The 17,869-nt window shown below is 44.5% G+C and overlaps 1 protein-coding gene across 5 annotated transcripts in view; it reads right to left on the bottom strand.

The window, feature by feature from the left end:
- BEGAIN (brain enriched guanylate kinase associated) overlaps window positions 1-17,869 on the bottom strand; it is a 282,357-nt gene that overhangs the window by 92,178 nt on the left and 172,310 nt on the right. For all 5 annotated transcript variants that reach the window (XM_048486196.1, XM_048486195.1, XM_048486199.1 and 2 more), the window contains 2 exons: window positions 15,662-15,823; window positions 7,812-7,878 (listed from right to left, as the gene is read on the bottom strand). In XM_048486196.1, the coding sequence (XP_048342153.1) occupies window positions 7,812-7,878; window positions 15,662-15,823 (229 nt within the window). The remainder of the gene's footprint in view (window positions 1-7,811; window positions 7,879-15,661; window positions 15,824-17,869) is intronic.

The raw sequence follows: 17,869 nt of genomic DNA on the forward strand, positions 1-17,869 counted from the left end.
CTTGCCCTGCAAGATTTCCCTTATCCCAGGGTTTCAAAAAAACTATAAACTGGTGGCTCTTTTTTTTAAAAAACGTGCTGCTCCCGTTCCCATGCAAACACCGCGTAAGATGGACCAGTTTATTTTTCCCACCTTGCCCTCTGCAGCCAATCAGAACATCAGAAAAACAGGACAGTTCGCACATGCGCAGCAACGTTGGCGAGGAAAATGAAACTAAACTGGGGCCGTGCATAATCACCTGGAGTTCCTCCTGCCGGCCTGAATGCGCTGACAGGCTGCTGTCCAGTGGGAGAAACTGAGATACAAACATCCCGGTAGGTATGATCCCAGTTTTTCCCGGGGTATTATGTCCGTCTGGAAAATGCCTCTAGGTATATGACAATATTCCAAATCAGCATCAAAGTCAATGTGTAACAATATTCCAAACCCTATTTGCTATAATATGGGGCTTTCATGTCTTCATTAGTGGCACTGGACGTTCCTTTTCTCAGCTTGTTGGGAGTCACTCAAAGAGACAGTTTTTATGATACTGCATCTGCCACGTCTCCTTATCAACAGCATGCTCAGGGGTCTTCAGGTCATTTTTGTAGGACAGAGGGGAAGAGAATAATATTCAACTGTTTAAATTTACATCATCATCATTGTTAGATTAATAAACCACTCTCCCCCATCAAGTGTTCCTGTTATGCCAGAATATATTGAAAAATCCCTTTCTTTTCTATGGATGGCCCGTTTTTTCTGCCCTGCTAGGCATGGGCGTTGGAATTAAAGAGACCAATCTGGGGGCAGAGGGGGAAATCAGGGAGGGGAACAGCAGAGGATAGATGAATTGAAAATCTTCCCCTTTCCCTAAAAACACATCCAAATCCAAATTCATCCAGGCAGAGGCGTAGGGAGGGAAAATGGCACTTGGGGCAACACCTGCTCTGGGCGCTCCCCGCACCCTCCCCCATGCCTCACTTAGTTGGTGGGGGCAGTCCCAGGCAGCCTGGTGGGGCTGAGGCGAGGGGGGAAGGAAGAGGGGTGTAGGGGGGGGGCACATGATATAGTGATATAATATTGCAGTGTTACAATGAAACTTTAAGCCAGTTGTCTGAATTCCAAGTCTTTATTGTTTTTGAAGTAACTCTCTAGTCACTCACGGAGATGAAGGACAATGGCCTATCTCAGTGATGGAAAGGCCAAGAGACTTACTATTTTAAAATTGAAAGCTGGGAATTCAGAGCACCTGCTCAAACTATCCTTGTGGAACTGCAGCATTTTATCAGTATTTTATCACTTTTGTAAAAAAATGGGGGGGGGCCCTACAATGCCGATAATGACACCAATTACAACAGCACCCTCCCTTGAAATTCCTCATTATTTAAGCCACGTGTGGAAGAAAACAGAATCCACTACTGTAAACATTCACAGGGGGTCAGCCATGCAGAAGAATTCTGCCCAAACTGATTCCAATGCTTGTGGATGGACTCCCCAGAAAATCAGGAGTAACTTCAGTTTGCAGAAACAGTCATTATGAAAGAATACCCGAATTTGCTGGTTTCCTTTCCCCTCCCTGCCCCCACCTTTTAATCAAGACATTTCCTAGACTGTAGCTTATTATCTGAAACCGTAAATCACCTGAAGTGTCTTGGCAGACGAGTGGTATATGAAATAAAAAAAAATCAATGACTCCTCTTCAGCAAAGAATTCATTTTACAAAGAGGCGCACGAGAAGAACAACTTACGCCTTCTATATGAAAGTAGTACTCCCCGTATGATAATGGATAATAAAATCTTTCAGGGATAAAAAAGATGTCACATGCCTGGGCAAAGCAATTCAATTTAGAGTTACTGAATTTCAAGGACAGAATATAAATATGGACACCGTAAATGATCTTACAGAACATTTCGAGTGGTTTGCATGTACCACATTAATTCCCAACTCAGTGGAGGAATTGATATTGAGCAAATTAAAAATATGATCCTTTCAAAAGACCAAAACAATACAGTGTTTCCCCGAAAATAAGACAGAGTTATTAATTTTTGCATTCAGGCTTATTTTCAGAGGATGTCTTATTCCCCCCCCCCCCATGTGACCAGATCAGGTGTGCCGGGAAATCTGTAACTAGGGCTTATTTTTGGAGTAGGGGTTATATTTCAAGCATCCGGAGCCCTTCGGGGATCGGGCGGTATAAAAGCCGAATTAATAAACATCCTCCAAAAATCCAAAAAAATCATGCTAGGGCTTATTTTCGGGGTAGGTCTTATTTTCAGGGAAACAGGGTATTTAAAAGCTACAACAGACATGGATCAAATCAGTGTACTTCTCAAATCACGATTATCGCTGCGAGCCTAATAAAAATCAAGTATCTTAAAACATGCATCTTCATGAAGGTTACACCAGCAATAATCATCAAAACTTATATCAAAAGGGCTAGAAAACAGGCTCTACCCCTCGTCATTAATACCCAAATACTTCAAAAATCTGTGAACCATCTAATAAGGAAGGCCTCCTTTGGACATGCTGTTAATGACATGATCAATGCTTTCCCTACACTTTCTTGCATGACAAATCAGAGAACGTCCAACACTTTCCGCTCTGGGTTGCTGTTAATTGCAATGAGCAACCAAAGAAGTGATGTCGTGTTCAGGAAGGCAGGCATGATGTGGCTTGTGTAACTAATAACCACAGCATGGTAGACATCCACATGTGTGGAACATCTAACACACTTTCTGACCTTTGTGTAAGAAGCCAAAGAAGCAGACTGCAAGTCGGAGGCATATCTTTCCATCTTTCTGCGCTGGCCAGCCCCTCCCGGCTTTTTTGATCGGGTGCCTCCAATTTAATCATGTATTGTACCGTTGTGCTAAAGGGATTTGCTGCATGGTATTTTAATTAATTTATTATCTACTATTGTTTTAGATGGTTTATGTATCCTATTGGATTACTTGTTTTATTATGTGGTTGTTTGGAACTGTTGTGAGCCGCCTAGAGCCCTTTGGGGATGAGGCGGCCTATAAAATCGAATTAATAAATTTTTAAAAATCTAGGGAAAATGTAGCCCGGTGCAAAATCTGAGTTTTCCGCCCTGAGTTTCCCAAAATCCATGATCCCCTGGATCATGTGGTTCTAGTCTCAAGGAAGAGATCCCCTGCTAAGCTAGCAGACAGGCAGTCCCATCCAAGGGGCCAGGTGCCCAGCTGTGCCTCCCCACCCTGACGCTCCCATAGAGGTTTCCTAGTGGTGTGGAGAGGCATGCAAAGTGAAAAAGCCTCCCTGCTGCCAAGAAGCCCTCATGGGGGTCAAAAGACTTACACCACCTTTTGGGTGGCTTATGTCTGAGGCCCAGGCTGCCGGCATAAGGCAGCAAATGGCCAGGAAAAAGTCAACTAACATTGGCTCCTCCCCCAGTCATGCCACTGGCTTGCTACAACAGCCGCAACAGGGGCGCTGGGATGCTGCCACGTTATACAGCTTGATTTCCCAGCACCGGGAAGGGCCATAGCGACTGCACACTGGTGGATTTGGCCCTCTGCCGAGGCAAGCACCAGGGGAGGGCAAATTTGCCAGCACAGCTGCGTGCTGCTCCCATGGGGGGGGGGATTTGCCCTCTCTTTGGATGTGGAAGTCAAGCCCCGTTAGCGCTGAGGCACAGAGTTATATCTCAGTTATATCTCTGTATGTCATATTTTGGGGTGGTTCATACCTCATCCTACCACTCTGCTGAGCAAAGTCTGAAGCCGTCCTCCAGTCTCAAGAAACATCCTCCAACTGAAGTGGGTCTTCCATTGGAGGGGGGCAGAGATCCGCTCCAGTATTATCAACACAAAGCTTCAATGTTTTCAGTATTATCGGGGACAACTTTATGAGGACTAAAAGTGAAAAAAATGTGGATAGTAATTATAAGCACGGAGTTAGATTGATTCTTGGATCCTTAGTAAGGTAGCTGGAAGCCACCATATATATGTGTAGGTGTTTGTGTAGGTGTTTTTCTTCTTCTTTTCATTTAATATTATTATTTTTTATTTATTTTATTTATTAATTCGGCTTTTATACCGCCCGATCCCCGAAGGGCTCCGGGCGGTGAACAGCAAGGATTCAGAGACAACAGGAGCAAAACACATATACAATATAAAGACATAAGCTCCATCTCATGTCAGCACTAAAATAACCTAAAACCAGCGGAAACAAATTAATACATAAAAGCATAAAAGCAGGCGTCCAACCTCAAATTTAAAACCTACCCCCAGAAAAAAGGGGGGGACGGTAGGCCCCTCAATATGAGGGGACCCTGATGTAACAGCCCTGAAAACCAGAGGGCAATAAGGAGCAGTAGGGGGGCACCATATCAGCGGCCAGACACTCCAAAGGCCCGGTGGAACAACACAGTCTTACAGGCCCTGCGGAACTCACCCAGGTCCTGCAGGGCCCGGACAGTTGGAGGAAGGGTGTTCCACCAGGCCGGGGCCAGTGCTGTAAAAGTCCTGGCCCGCGTGGAGGCCAGCCGCATCATAGAGGGGCCAGGGATCACCAGCAAATTGGCCTCTGCTGATCGCAGAGGCCGAGTAGGGATATATGGGGTGATGCGGTCGAGAAGGTACGAGGAGTCCCAGGCAGCGCAAGGCCTTAAAGGTCAAAACCCACACCTTGAAGATGATTCGGAATTCGACTGGAAGCCAGTGCAGCTGGCGCAACACAGAGTGAATATGGTCTCTAGAGGCGCCTGCTGTGAGCAGGCGAGGCGCCGCATGCTGGACCCGCTTTAACTTACGAATCAAACGGAAGGCCAGCGTAAAGCGAGTTACAATAGTCTAGCCTGGAGGTGACCGTTGCATGGATCACAGTGGCCAGGTCCATTTTGGAGAGAAAGTCACGGGCCTGGCGCAGATGGAAAAAACGCAGTCCGGGTTGTAAGGGCCACCTGGGTCTCCATAGAAAGAGATGAATCCAGGTGGACCCCCCAGACAGCGGACGGAGGAGGTCGGCCAATGAGACCCCTCCCACACCGGTGGCTGGAAATCCCAGCCTCTCCCTCATGGCCCATCCAGAGGACCTCCGTCTTCGATGGATTCAGTTGCAGCCTGCTCTGTTTCAACCAACCAGCTACCGCCTCCAAACAATGCTGGAGAGCCACAGGGGCGGCGATCGCTCCCCCCTCCATCAACAGAATGAGCTGAGTGTCATCAGCATACTGATGACAAATCAGCCCAAAACTCCGTACCAGCTGAGCAAGTGGTCACATATAGATGTTAAATAACAGCGGGATAGCAGTGCCCACCCTGAGGTACTCCGCAATGAAGCCCGGGCACCACCGGAGGCTTCATCCCTCAAGCACCTCACTTGCTGGCTCGCCGGAGAAACGAGGCAAGCCAGTGACGGACAGTGCCCCGCACCCCAAAGACGGCCCGGTGGGTCAAAAGGTCGTGATCGACCATATCAAACGCTGCGGTAAGATCTAACAAAACCAGCAGCGCCGATCCGCCTCGATCAAGCTGTATACGGAGCGCATCCGTGATGGCGACGAGAGCAGTCTCCGTCCCATGCCCAGCACGGAAGCCGGACTGGAAGGGATCGAAACTGGAAGGGATCGAATAGGGGGGAAGGGGGTCTTTTCTTTATCTTTCTATGTATATGCTATTTAGATGCAGAGCTGTAGGGGGGAATGGTGCCCGAGGCAAAATGGTGCCCGGGCCCTGCCCCTCCATGGGGCCCCACCCCCCCTTACCTTAGTTCAGCCAACTGCAAAGAGCAGCCAGCTGAAAAAGCAGTCTGGCTGGGCCCGCCAGGCTGCTTTGGGCTTCTGTTGGGCCTGGCGGGATGGGGCAAGGGAGCGGGTGTGGGGGTGATTTTCTGCCCCCCACATTACGCCAATGGCACGCGCCCGGGGTGGGGCGCCCCCTGCCCCATGGTAGCTATGAGACTGTTAGATGTGTAAAATAAATAAAAATTCTTATTTAAAATGTTTTCAGTGTTATCAGTGCCAGAGGCGTCAATGTATATGTGGTGAAAACCTAGCATACCTCAGTTGCTCTTTGTTGTGAATGCACAACGGTCCCCAGTACATCATACTATATCCATTGTCTGGTTCAAAGAATGGGCAACCAAACCGGAATCATGGGCATTCTAGGTATAAGATAATGTGACAGGGTAAAGTAGATCTTACTGAATTATTGACTGAATTGCACATTGGAACATGGATAGGATATTCCATTGCCGAAATGCATTCCCATGTATAGTAATGTTCTCCTGCCACAGCGGTGACTGCATCTTAAAACAAGAATGGCTTTTCTGAAACAGCATTCCTTTCCCAAGGGATCACTAAAGTTACTAATACTCAAGGAAAAAAAATGACGAAGGCTTTCACGGCCGGATTCAACTGGTTGTGGTGGGTTTTCCGGGCTGTGTGGCCGTGGTTACAGCGTGTAACAGACTTCCCTGTGTGATACACCTCTGAAGAGGCCAGCCACAGATGCAGGCGAAACATTAGGAACAAGATCCACCAGACCATGGCCACACAGCCCAGAAAACCCACCAGAACCAAAAAAATGACAATTAAGAGAAAGTGTATCAACTGGATAGCCCTCATTGTAGCTTTCCTTATTTGAAAGACATGAGGGTTTTTTTCCTTGTCCGCATGTTCTCAATATTTATTGTCCATTGATTTTTTAAAGGAAAGATGGTACAGTGGAATTCTTAGACAGTACTAATTAGAGTGGTTGTTAAAACTGGTGGAGTTCTCCTCCAAGCCAGCTGGAGTTCTGGCCCAGTGTAGCGTGGGATTTACTAATCTGAAGGGTCTTACTGTGTGGTATGGCAGGAAGTTGTGTGGTGCCGCTAAATCTGATGGTGCCTTCTGCTGAATTAATAAAAAATAAATGCTACAGAAAGAAACCTTTAATTTGAAAAAAGACATTTCTCTCTAATCTTTCTAGCTATTTTTAACATGCATAGGGTTTTACAGTTTTCTAATGTTTTGTGCTGTAATTACCTTTTCACAGATGGGTACCCATGATGGAAAGACAGTTGCTTATTCAAGAATGTCCAGTGAACTTCATGGTTTAGCTAGAGACTGAACTTTTGAGGATCCATAACTTTGGCCCCCATGAACCAAACTTCACCAAACCAGGCCAGTGGACTGTGGAAGGTCCAAATCCAAATCAGGGCTAAATTCCAGGGTGAGCAGATTCAGTCAGACTTCTGGGGCTTGGGGCCTCTCAGAAGTATCTCAGCTGCCTTTTGCTGAGATGATGTCAGGTGTTCAAACAGTCCCTTCCTTTGTCCTCCTTACTGGATGAGAAGTCAGAATGCGTCTGGTCCACAACTTATTTCCCTTTCCCTACCACATGTCCTCTCTAGTAAATTTTCTCTTTCCCCCAATATTCTCATTCACTCAGTAGTTTACATGCAGAAAAGAACACCCCCATCCCAGCCTTTCATTTTTCAGTGACAATTAAGAAGTAAAGTGAACATCTTGACATTGAGAGCAAATGTACCACCTGGCTAAGACAACAAACCATGATCCACAAGGGGGCTAGCTTGAATCTCACCTCAAACATAAATTGTCTAAGTGGTCTTAGGCAAGACACCTTCAGCCTCAGTTTCCCCATCTGCAAAATGTGAAGCACTTGAATGAGGGAAACATTCAAAAACAAAGCGGGGGTTACTCTTATACACTAAGAAGTGTTCTCAGTGCCAAATCACAGAAATCCATGACTAGCATTACAGACTCACTCAACAGGTTAACCGAATCAATGCTGGATATATTTAGTATATGACTGAAGAACCACCAAGATGTACGGAGTGAAAAAATAGCCATCCCTGTACTTACCATCCTGTACAGTTTGTCTTCGAGATCTTGATTAATTCTTTGTAAGGCTAGGTAATTGTTTTGTATCCTGAAATGAAGATAAAATCCTGTCATTAACATAGCATTCTGTACTGTTTTTTAACCACAATTTTTTTCCACAAATGACTGTAAACTTAGTTTTCCACTGACGTTAATTAACGACTATTTGATCATCAATTCTGCTGCTCAGTGAAGCTTTTTATTTTTGTGAATGTAAGATCTGAAGACTTTTTAAATCCGTCTAGTCTTTGAGAGCTGTTTTGTAACCCAGTCCTTAGCGGTCAGAGTCCTGCCACATAGGCTCAGGGATGTCTTCATGTGGAAAATGTTTCAGGTATACATTGATGTTTTCAGTGTTCCCCTAAAAAAGCAGTGTGACTTTAACAGATAGTTGGGGAAAGCCAGCATCCAACATGGTGTAGTGGTTAATCGCAGGTGCACTCTAATCTGGAGAACTGGGTTTGATGCCCCACTCTGCCACTTGAACTATGGAGGCAGAGGTGTAGGTAGGGAAAATGGAGCCCAGGGCAAAATCTGAGTTTTGTGGCCCCTCCCATATGGGTGGCCACCCTCTCCCACCACGACCAAACAATGTTTTTTGCACCAGGTCATCTCAAAGTCACCATCACATTACAGAACATGCCCCAACACCCAAATCTGAACACACCCACGCTCCCTAGTTTAAACAACATTGAAAGTGATGCTGTTTTTTGAAAGGAGGGAATCCAACCTGAAACAGCATCACTTTTAATGTTGTTTAAACTAGAGAGCCCAGATTCTCCTTTTACATCCACCTTAAAAAGAGACTCTGGGGTCCCTAATTTAAACAACATTGAAAGAGTTGCTGTTCGAAAGGGGGGAATCCACCCTAGAACAGCATAATTTTCAATGTTGTTTAAACTAGGGAGCCCAGATTTTCCTTTTAAATCCCCCATAAAGGAAGAATCTACCCCCAAACAGGATCACTTTCAATACTGTTTAAACTACAGAGCCCAGATTCACCTTAAAGGGAGACTCTGGGCTCCCTAGTTTCAACAACATTGAAAGTGATGCTGTTTCAGGGTAGATTCCCCACCCACACTCCCCAAACAGCATCACTTCCAATGTTGGTTGTTGTGGGTTTTCCAGGCTGCATGGCCCTGGTCTGGTAGATCTTGTTCTTAATGTTTCGCCTGCATCTGTGGCTGGCATCTTCAGAGGTGTATCACAGAGAGAAGTCTGTTATACACTGTGCCCAGACTTCTCTTATAACAGACTTCTCTCTGTGAAATACCTCTGAAGATGCCAGCCACAGATGCAGGCGAAATGTTAGGAACAAGATCTACCAGACCACGGCCACACAGCCTGTGAAACTTACAACAAACAGCTGAATCTGGTCATGAAAGCCTTCAACAATACTTTCAATGTTTTTTAATCTAGGGAGCCCAGATAAAGGGAGAATCCAAAGGGGGTGGATTTAAAGAGAGAACCTGGGGAAAATTTGAGGGTGCCTGTTAGGGGAAAAATGTTTAAGCCAGGGGTAGGGAACCTGCGGCTCTCCAGATGTTCAGGAACTACAATTCCCATCAGCCTCTGTCAGCATGGCCAATTGGCCATGCTGGTAGAAACTGATGGGATGTAGTTCACATCTGGAGAAACATAATTTAACTAATAATTACCAAAATGTTGGGCTATCTTCAGGAGATTCTCCTTATGATACCACCCAGGTTTAGTGAAGTTTGGTTCAGGGAGTCCAAAATTATGGACCCTCAAAAGGGTAGCCCCATCTACCATTAGCTCCCTTTGGAAACAATGGTGGATGGGGCACCCCTTTGGGTGTCTATAACTTTGGACCCCCTGAACTAAACTTCACCAAACCCGGGTGGTATCAGCAAGATACTATCCTAATGATACCACCCAGGTTTAGTGAAGTTTGGTTCAGAGGGTCCAAAGTTATGGACCGTCAAAAGGATAGCCCCATCTACTATTATCTCCCATTGGAAACAATGGAGGATGGGGACACCCCCTTTGGGGGTCCATAACTTTGGACCCCCTGAACCAAACTTCATGAAACCTGGCTGGTATCATCAGGAGTATCATCTGATGATCGACTGAAATTTTGGAGTGGCTAGCTTAAAAATGTGCCCCCTGCTGTCCGGCAACGTAAAAACACTAAAAATACCAAAAATAAAAATAAAAGTAGAAATGAGCCCAAATTTTTCTGCGCTCCCAATGATAGGCGCCCGGGACATTTGTCCCCAGATGACCCCATGGTATCTATGCCTCTGAATGGAGGCTTATTTGGTGAACTAGATTAGCTTGTGCACTCCAACACATGCCGGCTGGGTGACCTTGGGCTAGTTGCAGTTCTTCAGTGCTCTCTCAGCCCTACCCACTTCACAGGGTGTTTGGAAGGTGGAGGGAAGAAGGTAAAGGAGATTGTAAGCCCCTTTCAGTCTCCTTACAGGAGGTAAAAGGGGGATATAAATCCAAACTCTTAGCAGAAAGCGAGAATCAGCAGTGACTCCATGCTGAGCATACATTCAGTTGCAAAAGCAAAATTTGCTATTGTGTAATGTATGAAATAGATCCAAATGGGTCGAGGAGGAGGTCTGAAATGCACCGTGTCACTGTTCTGACACTTGGAACATCCAAATTGAATTTATATTGCAGGAACACATTTTCACATCATTTAACTTTGATGAGACACAAGAGAAGGCTCTTTTAATGGATGTTTCTGTACACAACAATACTACCTACAGTAACTGCGTGCGGGCTGTGAAGCAGAATGAAAATATTCATAAGAACATAAGAAAGAGCCTGCTGGATCAGATTAGAGTCCATCTAGTCCAGCACGCTGCTCTTCGCAGTGGCCCACCAGATGCTTTCGGGGAGCTCACATGCAGGATGTGAAAGCAATGGCCTTCCGCTGCTGCTGCTGCTCCGGAGCACCTGGTCTGCTAAGGCATTTGAAACCTCAGATCAAGGAGGATCAAGGTTGGTAGCCAGAGATCGACTTCTCCCCCATAAATCTGTCCAAGCCCCTTTTAAAGCTATCCAGGTTAGTGGCCCTCACCACCTCCTGTGGCAGCATATTCCAAACACCAATCACGTGTTGCGAGAAGAACTGTTTCCTTTTATTAGTCCTAATTCTTCCCCCCAGCATTTTCAATGTATGCCCCCTGGTTCTAGTATTGTGAGAAAGAGAGAAAAATTTCTCTCTGTCGACATTTTCTACCTCATGCATAATTTTATAGACTTCAATCATATCTCCCCTCAGACATCTCCTCTCCAAACTAAAGAGTCCAAACCAAAGATTCACAGGCATATATCCCCACAAAACAGTCTGTTTTGCCTCTGTTTACTCTGAACTGCCCGTACGATATTGTCATATGGATATGCCTACTGGCCACATGGCATCATGACAGTAATTATGACTCTCATTAGGTGGAATTACTTCAAGAAGAAGGACCCAGGGGGTGAGAATGTCGCAGAAGTAACAACACAGGAAGGGAAACCATTCCTATAAATTGAGGGGAACAATGAAGGCATTTGTGGGAACTCTTTTCTCAGCACTCAAAAATCCTCCCCCTTGCCTTGGAAATGGCTTTGTTAATTCATCTTTGTAAATTCCAATTCATGTTGGTGATTCTGAGAGCAAAACCGTTCCACAATCTTCCGAGGAAATTATTCAAAAGTAATCAGCTTTGAATGAGGGTGTGATTTATGAACGTCACAAGCGTCAGATCAAAGCCACAGCCCAGCTCTGACCTGGAAAGATGGTAACTCTTTTGATCTGTTTCCACAGCACAAAGCTGTGAAGTTTCTTTTCTAACAACATAGCAAAAAATGGCCTGTAGAAGGCAAAGGAGGGTTACAAAAGGGCCCTCTCTTCGCGTACAGCACTGCTTAAAGAGTTTCAGTACAGAAAGAATATCAGGCCTCTTCTGCACAGGCAAAATAATGCGTTTTCAAACCACTTTCACAACTGTTTGCAAGTGGATTTTGCTATTCCGCACAGCTTCAAAGAGCACTGAAAGCAGTTTGAAAGTGCATTATTCTGCATGTGCGGAAGGAGCCTCAGAGTAGAGCGACTCAACATACCTGAATATTGGGAGGTGTCCTATTGCTTTAGATATGAATATGTCTGTAACATGAATATGTTACCTCCGTAATGAATGGGATGCCTCTTTGTTTCAATCTGGAAGCTTTTCTCTGCCTCCTCCTCTCCTCATGTGTCTTTTGTCTTTCCTCATGACTGTTCAAAGAGCAGGGCACATCTACAGCTCTTTCTTGTAAAAGCCATCTCCTATTACTTGAACACACATGATGCTGGAGTAGCTAACCATTTGTGATAGGGAACAATATTCTTCAAATTCGGTTTCTCTTGCTCTCCTTTCAGCTGTAACACGGATGTGAATTGATTCTACCTCAATAAATGTGTTCCCCCCCTGCAATTTACTTCCTTGGAGTTTTTTTTTTTACTGCATCCAATACTATACAACTCTACAATATTAACTCAGACATACCCAAGTCATGTGTACATATCTGCTAGAAATAGATTCTCCCCTAACATTACTTTGTTTCTGCCCACTGTAGCACTGAGAGGTCAAGTGGATCTTCTATAAGTTTGGGTTGTGATCTATAAGTTTTGGCTGTGTTTGGGTCAGCAGCGTGAAGGTGGGATCAGTCTCTGGCTGGATCTCACCTATAGTAACCAGATGAGAACTATCGGGACATAGATTCCCCACAGGGCTCAGCCCTTTGTTTAATGTATGGTTTCATTACTGACTATGTAAGGCAGATACATGAGTTATGGCTGATGGCACCTTGAGGAAGCCATGTATAAAAAGTCACATGATGGACCACTTTGGATACAGGCTGTTGGGTGAAAATATCATTTGCCTAACAGAGGCTGTCCTTCAACATGTCTCAGGAAGTTTAGTGAAAACTTAAAGAAAGATGGGTAAAATGATTAATTCATTTAATGCTCTTGTAGTTCTTGAAATGTACCAGTACATGTCAAAAAGGAGTGAGGCGTAAGACTTACTTTTTGACATTTGCAACCAGGCAAGGTTGAAAATTATTTTTTCACTTACAAGTGATAGGGAAAAAGCCCTTTTTCACTTACAAGTGATAGGGAAAAGCCAGCCAGGGGAGGGCTTTTGGGGAGAAGAGGCAACAGGGAAGAAGTGACCTATAAATTTGAAATATAAATAAATAAATAAAAATAAATAAAAAAAGTTTGGCAGGTTAGCCTCTAAATTATCTACTCAGTGTCATTTTCCGACTAACCTCCTTTAGAATGTGGAGTGGATGTTGGCTTTTGTCAGTTTTCTGAAATTATATAACAAAATAATTATATTTATTATATGGTGAAAAGGAGGGAGAGGCATGATAGGAACAGGACAGAAAACGAGAAGTAGAAATTTAAAGAGTCAAAGAATTAGCACAGGTAACCTAGCTACATACTTCTCCCCTTGAGGCAGGAATAGAACTGGGGGAGGGGGTGTTCCCACTCCAGCAGGAAGGGGAAGAAAAGAAAAAAATAATTTCCTGCCTCTCTGATTGGATGATGGGAAACACTCACAAGACATCCTCCGGCTCAGAGGAGATGGTTTGTTAAAAACACAGATCGTGAAAATACACGCTACATATTTTCAAAAAATCAATATAAACTGTTGCACAGATCTCAGACACTGTTGATGATAGAATGATTATAAATGAGCAGTATAAGACCATGTCCATTTCAGTCTATTTAGTAGAGAAAACACATTGGGAAATACACCTTACAGATATTAATATCTGAAAATGGAAACCCTTATATCTTGTGTGGCCTGATGTTGCCTATTCACAGAAACCATGGGTCTTTCAACATTGAAACTGGCTCACTCACACTGAAATCTGGCATTTGATTACCAATGTTTCCAGATGTGTGTAACATCAGCCAATGATAAAAGGAACTGGCCAATTTCAGCGATGAAATACCCCTGGTTTGTGTGAATATTGTTTTGTATTTATGACCAGTGAGAAAAGCAGGTTGAAATGGGTATGGCAGGGGGGTACCGCCCAGGGGGACTTATGAGGTCAAAAGTCCCCGAGCTGTGGCCATTTAGTCATGTGGGGGGCAGAAAATCGCCCCCCACTCCTCCTCCCCCCTGGGTCCATACACTGAATTCAAGACCTGGTGCAAAAAAAAGTTGTTTGGTCATGATGGGGGAGGGTGGCTGCCCATACCGGGAGTGGGGGGTAAAAAACTCAGATTTTGCACTAGGCTACATTTTTCCTAGATATGCCTTTGGGGTATGGTCTACACTGCCTATACTGGTCATTTATATTGTATTGATATCATCATTTATATCTATTGTCAAAGGCTTTCACGGTCGGAATCACTGGGGTGTTGTGTGGTTTCCGGGCTGTATGGCCGTGTTCTAGTAGCATTTTTTCTCTAATTTCGCCTTCATCTGTGGCTGGCTTCTTCCAGAGGATCTCTGAAGATGCCAGCCACAGGCTTCTGATATTTTATCAGGAAGAAAAATGCTAAAGCTACCATGTAAACCTAACACTAATCGGATATCACTTGCATGGGACCTGCATACCTGAGGGACCGTCTCTCCCCATATTGCCCCGTTAGGCCCCTCCGCTCCTCAAAAGGGGACCTACTTGTGATCCCTGCCCCCAAAGTGATCAGGCTAGCCTCTACAAGGGCCAGGGCTTTTTCAGTCCTGGCCCCTATCTGATGGAACAGGCTCTCTAAAGAGATCAGGGCCCTGTGGACCTGTTCCACCAGGCATTTGGCCAGCCTGGTTAAATACATCTACGGTTCCATCTGGCCTCCCGTGGGCACGGAGGGTGGGGGAGGGGAGTGCAGCTAGATGCCATCTGTATTTTTATGGGTTCTTGTATTATACATACTGATGTATTAAATTACGGTTTTACGTATGTTTTAAACTGTTGTTCACCACCCTGAGCCCTTAGGGGAAGGGTGGTATATAAAACAACAACAACAACAACAACAACAACAACAACAACAACTGATTGTAGCATCATCATTGTCTGAGATCTGTGCAACAGTTTATACTGACTTTTAATGTGCAGCTTGTATTCTAGGATCTGTATTCTTTATATATACTACATAATAAACATACCATGTACCATATATACTCGCGTATAAGCCGAGTTTTTCAGCCCTGTTTAAAGGCTGAGAAAAGCCCCCTCGGCTTATACTCAAATCACCATTTTCTATTGTCTGCAAGGGGAGGGCTGGGAGTGAGGCCAGGACAACCTCCCTGCTTGGGAAGCAGCTTGTTGCTGCCTCCTCCTAGGAGGTGGAAGGGAACCCAGGGGCAACCTGGCTGGAGTGCCTGGCTGGGCTTTGTCAGAGCCAGCTGGCAGGCAGAGGACTCCTTATTTGGGCAGTGACATCAGGGGGAGTCACTGCCCAAATATCCCTCTACCTACCCACTAGCAGGCTTTGTCAAACCCAGCTGGCAGGAAGAGGGAGCTCCTTATTTGGGCAGTGACTCCCCCTGATGTCACTGCCCAAATAAGGAGCTCCCTCTGTCTCCCAGCTTCCCACTCTCTGCTTATACCCGTGAGAATATGTTTTCCCAGGTTTGGACAGTAAAATTAGGTGCCTTGGCTTATACACGGGTTGGCTTATACACGAGTATATATGGTAATAAATATATTTTGTTACTGATTTTACAGTTTTAGCTCAACCTTTGAGGCTCCCTGTGATTTCCTGTTTGAGTTCTTTCTTTTCCTTCTGGTGTTGTTTGATTTTTCTGACAGTCCCTTAAAACAACACGTGTAGCCTCTTTTGTTGCTATACCAACCAACAAGGAACTGACCGTCTCAGCTTTTCTGTCACTTTTTCAAGTTCTTCCTGAGCACGTCTCAGTTCTACTTCAAGATACTGGCGCGTAGAATCGAATTCTGTTTCAAGCATTTCCAGTTTGTGGGTTGTGTAGGAAAGACGCTTGCGCAGTTCCCCCTTCTGTTCTTGCAGCGTGCTAGAAAGAAAAAAATAAGGTTGCGGGTCAACATTTCTGCAAAGGTTCTCAAGCAACTAGATTCATAAATTATATCTTTGCAACATTCAACATCAGTTTTTTAAAAAATCTGTAAATCAAGTCTGGATCAGCAGTTTTAAAACTTGAAGCTAAAAAAAAGCTCAAAATCACGTACAAACTCACATTTAGAAAGATGCTCCAGACTGTAGCATGTTTTGGTTTAAAAAGAAACAAAGGTTGGGGAATAATAAGCTAATAAACGTAGCCAAAGTTTATTACAGCAGAAGACAGAATGTAAATGATCCCTCACCCTCCGTGACCACTCTGTTTCCCATAAAGAAAAACAGTGCCTTGAATCTTACTACTCTGAGCAGTGACGTCTGAAGATTTCCTCGAGCCTACAGAGTCTTCCTCTGACAGAAGACACTTCACACCTTAGGCTGGGCACCTAGGCATCCGACTTTACTGAACATAAAAACCTAACTTTCTTTCAGACTGCTGGGACTTAAGGCAGGTAACACCAATAAAATCAGCTCAAGATACTATAATGATAAAAATTGGCCAGAACCAATACCTTCCCATCGGCCATTACAAAGGGTCGTTACTTATCCATCCCTCTCCAGGAGCGGGTTTGTCCACACTGTAAAAATCAAGTGGAGACTCTTGCTCACATTATTCTTGACTGTCCGAGATATGTGGCCATCAGGAATTTCTCTCCCAAGCTGGCCCTAGACAAATCCGAAAGTGACTCTGACTATTCTGTTGTGGAACTTCTGTTAAACAACACAGGTGTCATGCTCTTGGAAAAAGTATAAAAATTTCTTTTACAAGTGACAGAACTTTCTAAGTAATGTATACGGCTATATACAGTCTTTCTGTCTGCACTTTGAATGTACTCTTGATTTGTATTTCAAAAATGTCTGGCAACGTTCTAGAACCTATTTTTAAATGCCAAATAAAGGTTGTTGTTGTAAAGTAAAAACTGAACCAAAACAACCAACAGGGGAAAAAAGATCAGCACAGATTGGTGTCTTTCAAAACATCCACAAAGCAACCATCTTGAACAGTTAAAAGCTCTTCTAAAGAATTCCAGTTTACAAGCCCTCCAAAATGGCAAGAGAAACGCAGATTTTATTTCCACCAGCAGGCTATTCCACACCAGAGCACTTACAGAGTAGGCAGAATTGAAACACAGGGTCAGAATTATCGCAGGGTCATACTGCAGCGGTCAGAAGAATCAAGTATTATCAGTCCCCAGGCCCAGTTTGCCATTCCTGAGGAGCAGGAGGGAAAAAATGACCTGCGTATAGTAAAGAATTTCCCCTAGTCTCTATTGCGAAGATCAAAGAGGTTAGCTGAGGCGGCCTAGAACACCTGACATCACATTATCTCCAAACTCCACCCACTCCAGGCACCACTCCAAAATCTCTTGGCAGTTGCCAAGGCAGTGTTGGGAACTCCATCCTGAAGGACTTTATGAAGGACTTCAACAGTGAGCACCAACTGGACATGGAAGCCAACAGTTAGCCAAGGCAAAGAATGCAAAGTAGGTTTGAGATGTCACCTGCAACCTGCCCTGATGGGCGGCCACATTTTTGTACCAATGGTAGTTTCCAGTTGACTTACAACGCACTTTATAACTGGATTTTACTGTGTGAAACAAAAGCTACTTGCAAATAATCAATAAAATGAATTGAAAGTGGGTTCAAAGTTCACTATTCAGCACATGTGAAACCCTATGAAGCAACATCCTCCCAAACATCCCATTAAGTCTCAGGTCTTGAAAACTGAGGAGTACATGCCATAGTATAAATACAGAGCCAGCTTTACGGCTGGGGGTACATGGGTGACCTTAGGCCAAAATCCATTCTTTACTCTGCAAGTTCATTTATTTATTTATAATTTGATTTATATCAAATGGGCTTAAGGTGGCATGCAAGAAAAACCCATAGTTAAAATTAACTATCAGTTCTCATAAGAACATAAGAACTAGCCTGCTGGATCAGACCAGAATCCATCTAGTCCAGCACTCTGCTACTCACAGTG

Source organism: Sphaerodactylus townsendi, linkage group LG02 (assembly GCF_021028975.2).
Source record: "Sphaerodactylus townsendi isolate TG3544 linkage group LG02, MPM_Stown_v2.3, whole genome shotgun sequence".
NCBI classification, from domain to species: domain Eukaryota; kingdom Metazoa; phylum Chordata; class Lepidosauria; order Squamata; family Sphaerodactylidae; genus Sphaerodactylus; species Sphaerodactylus townsendi.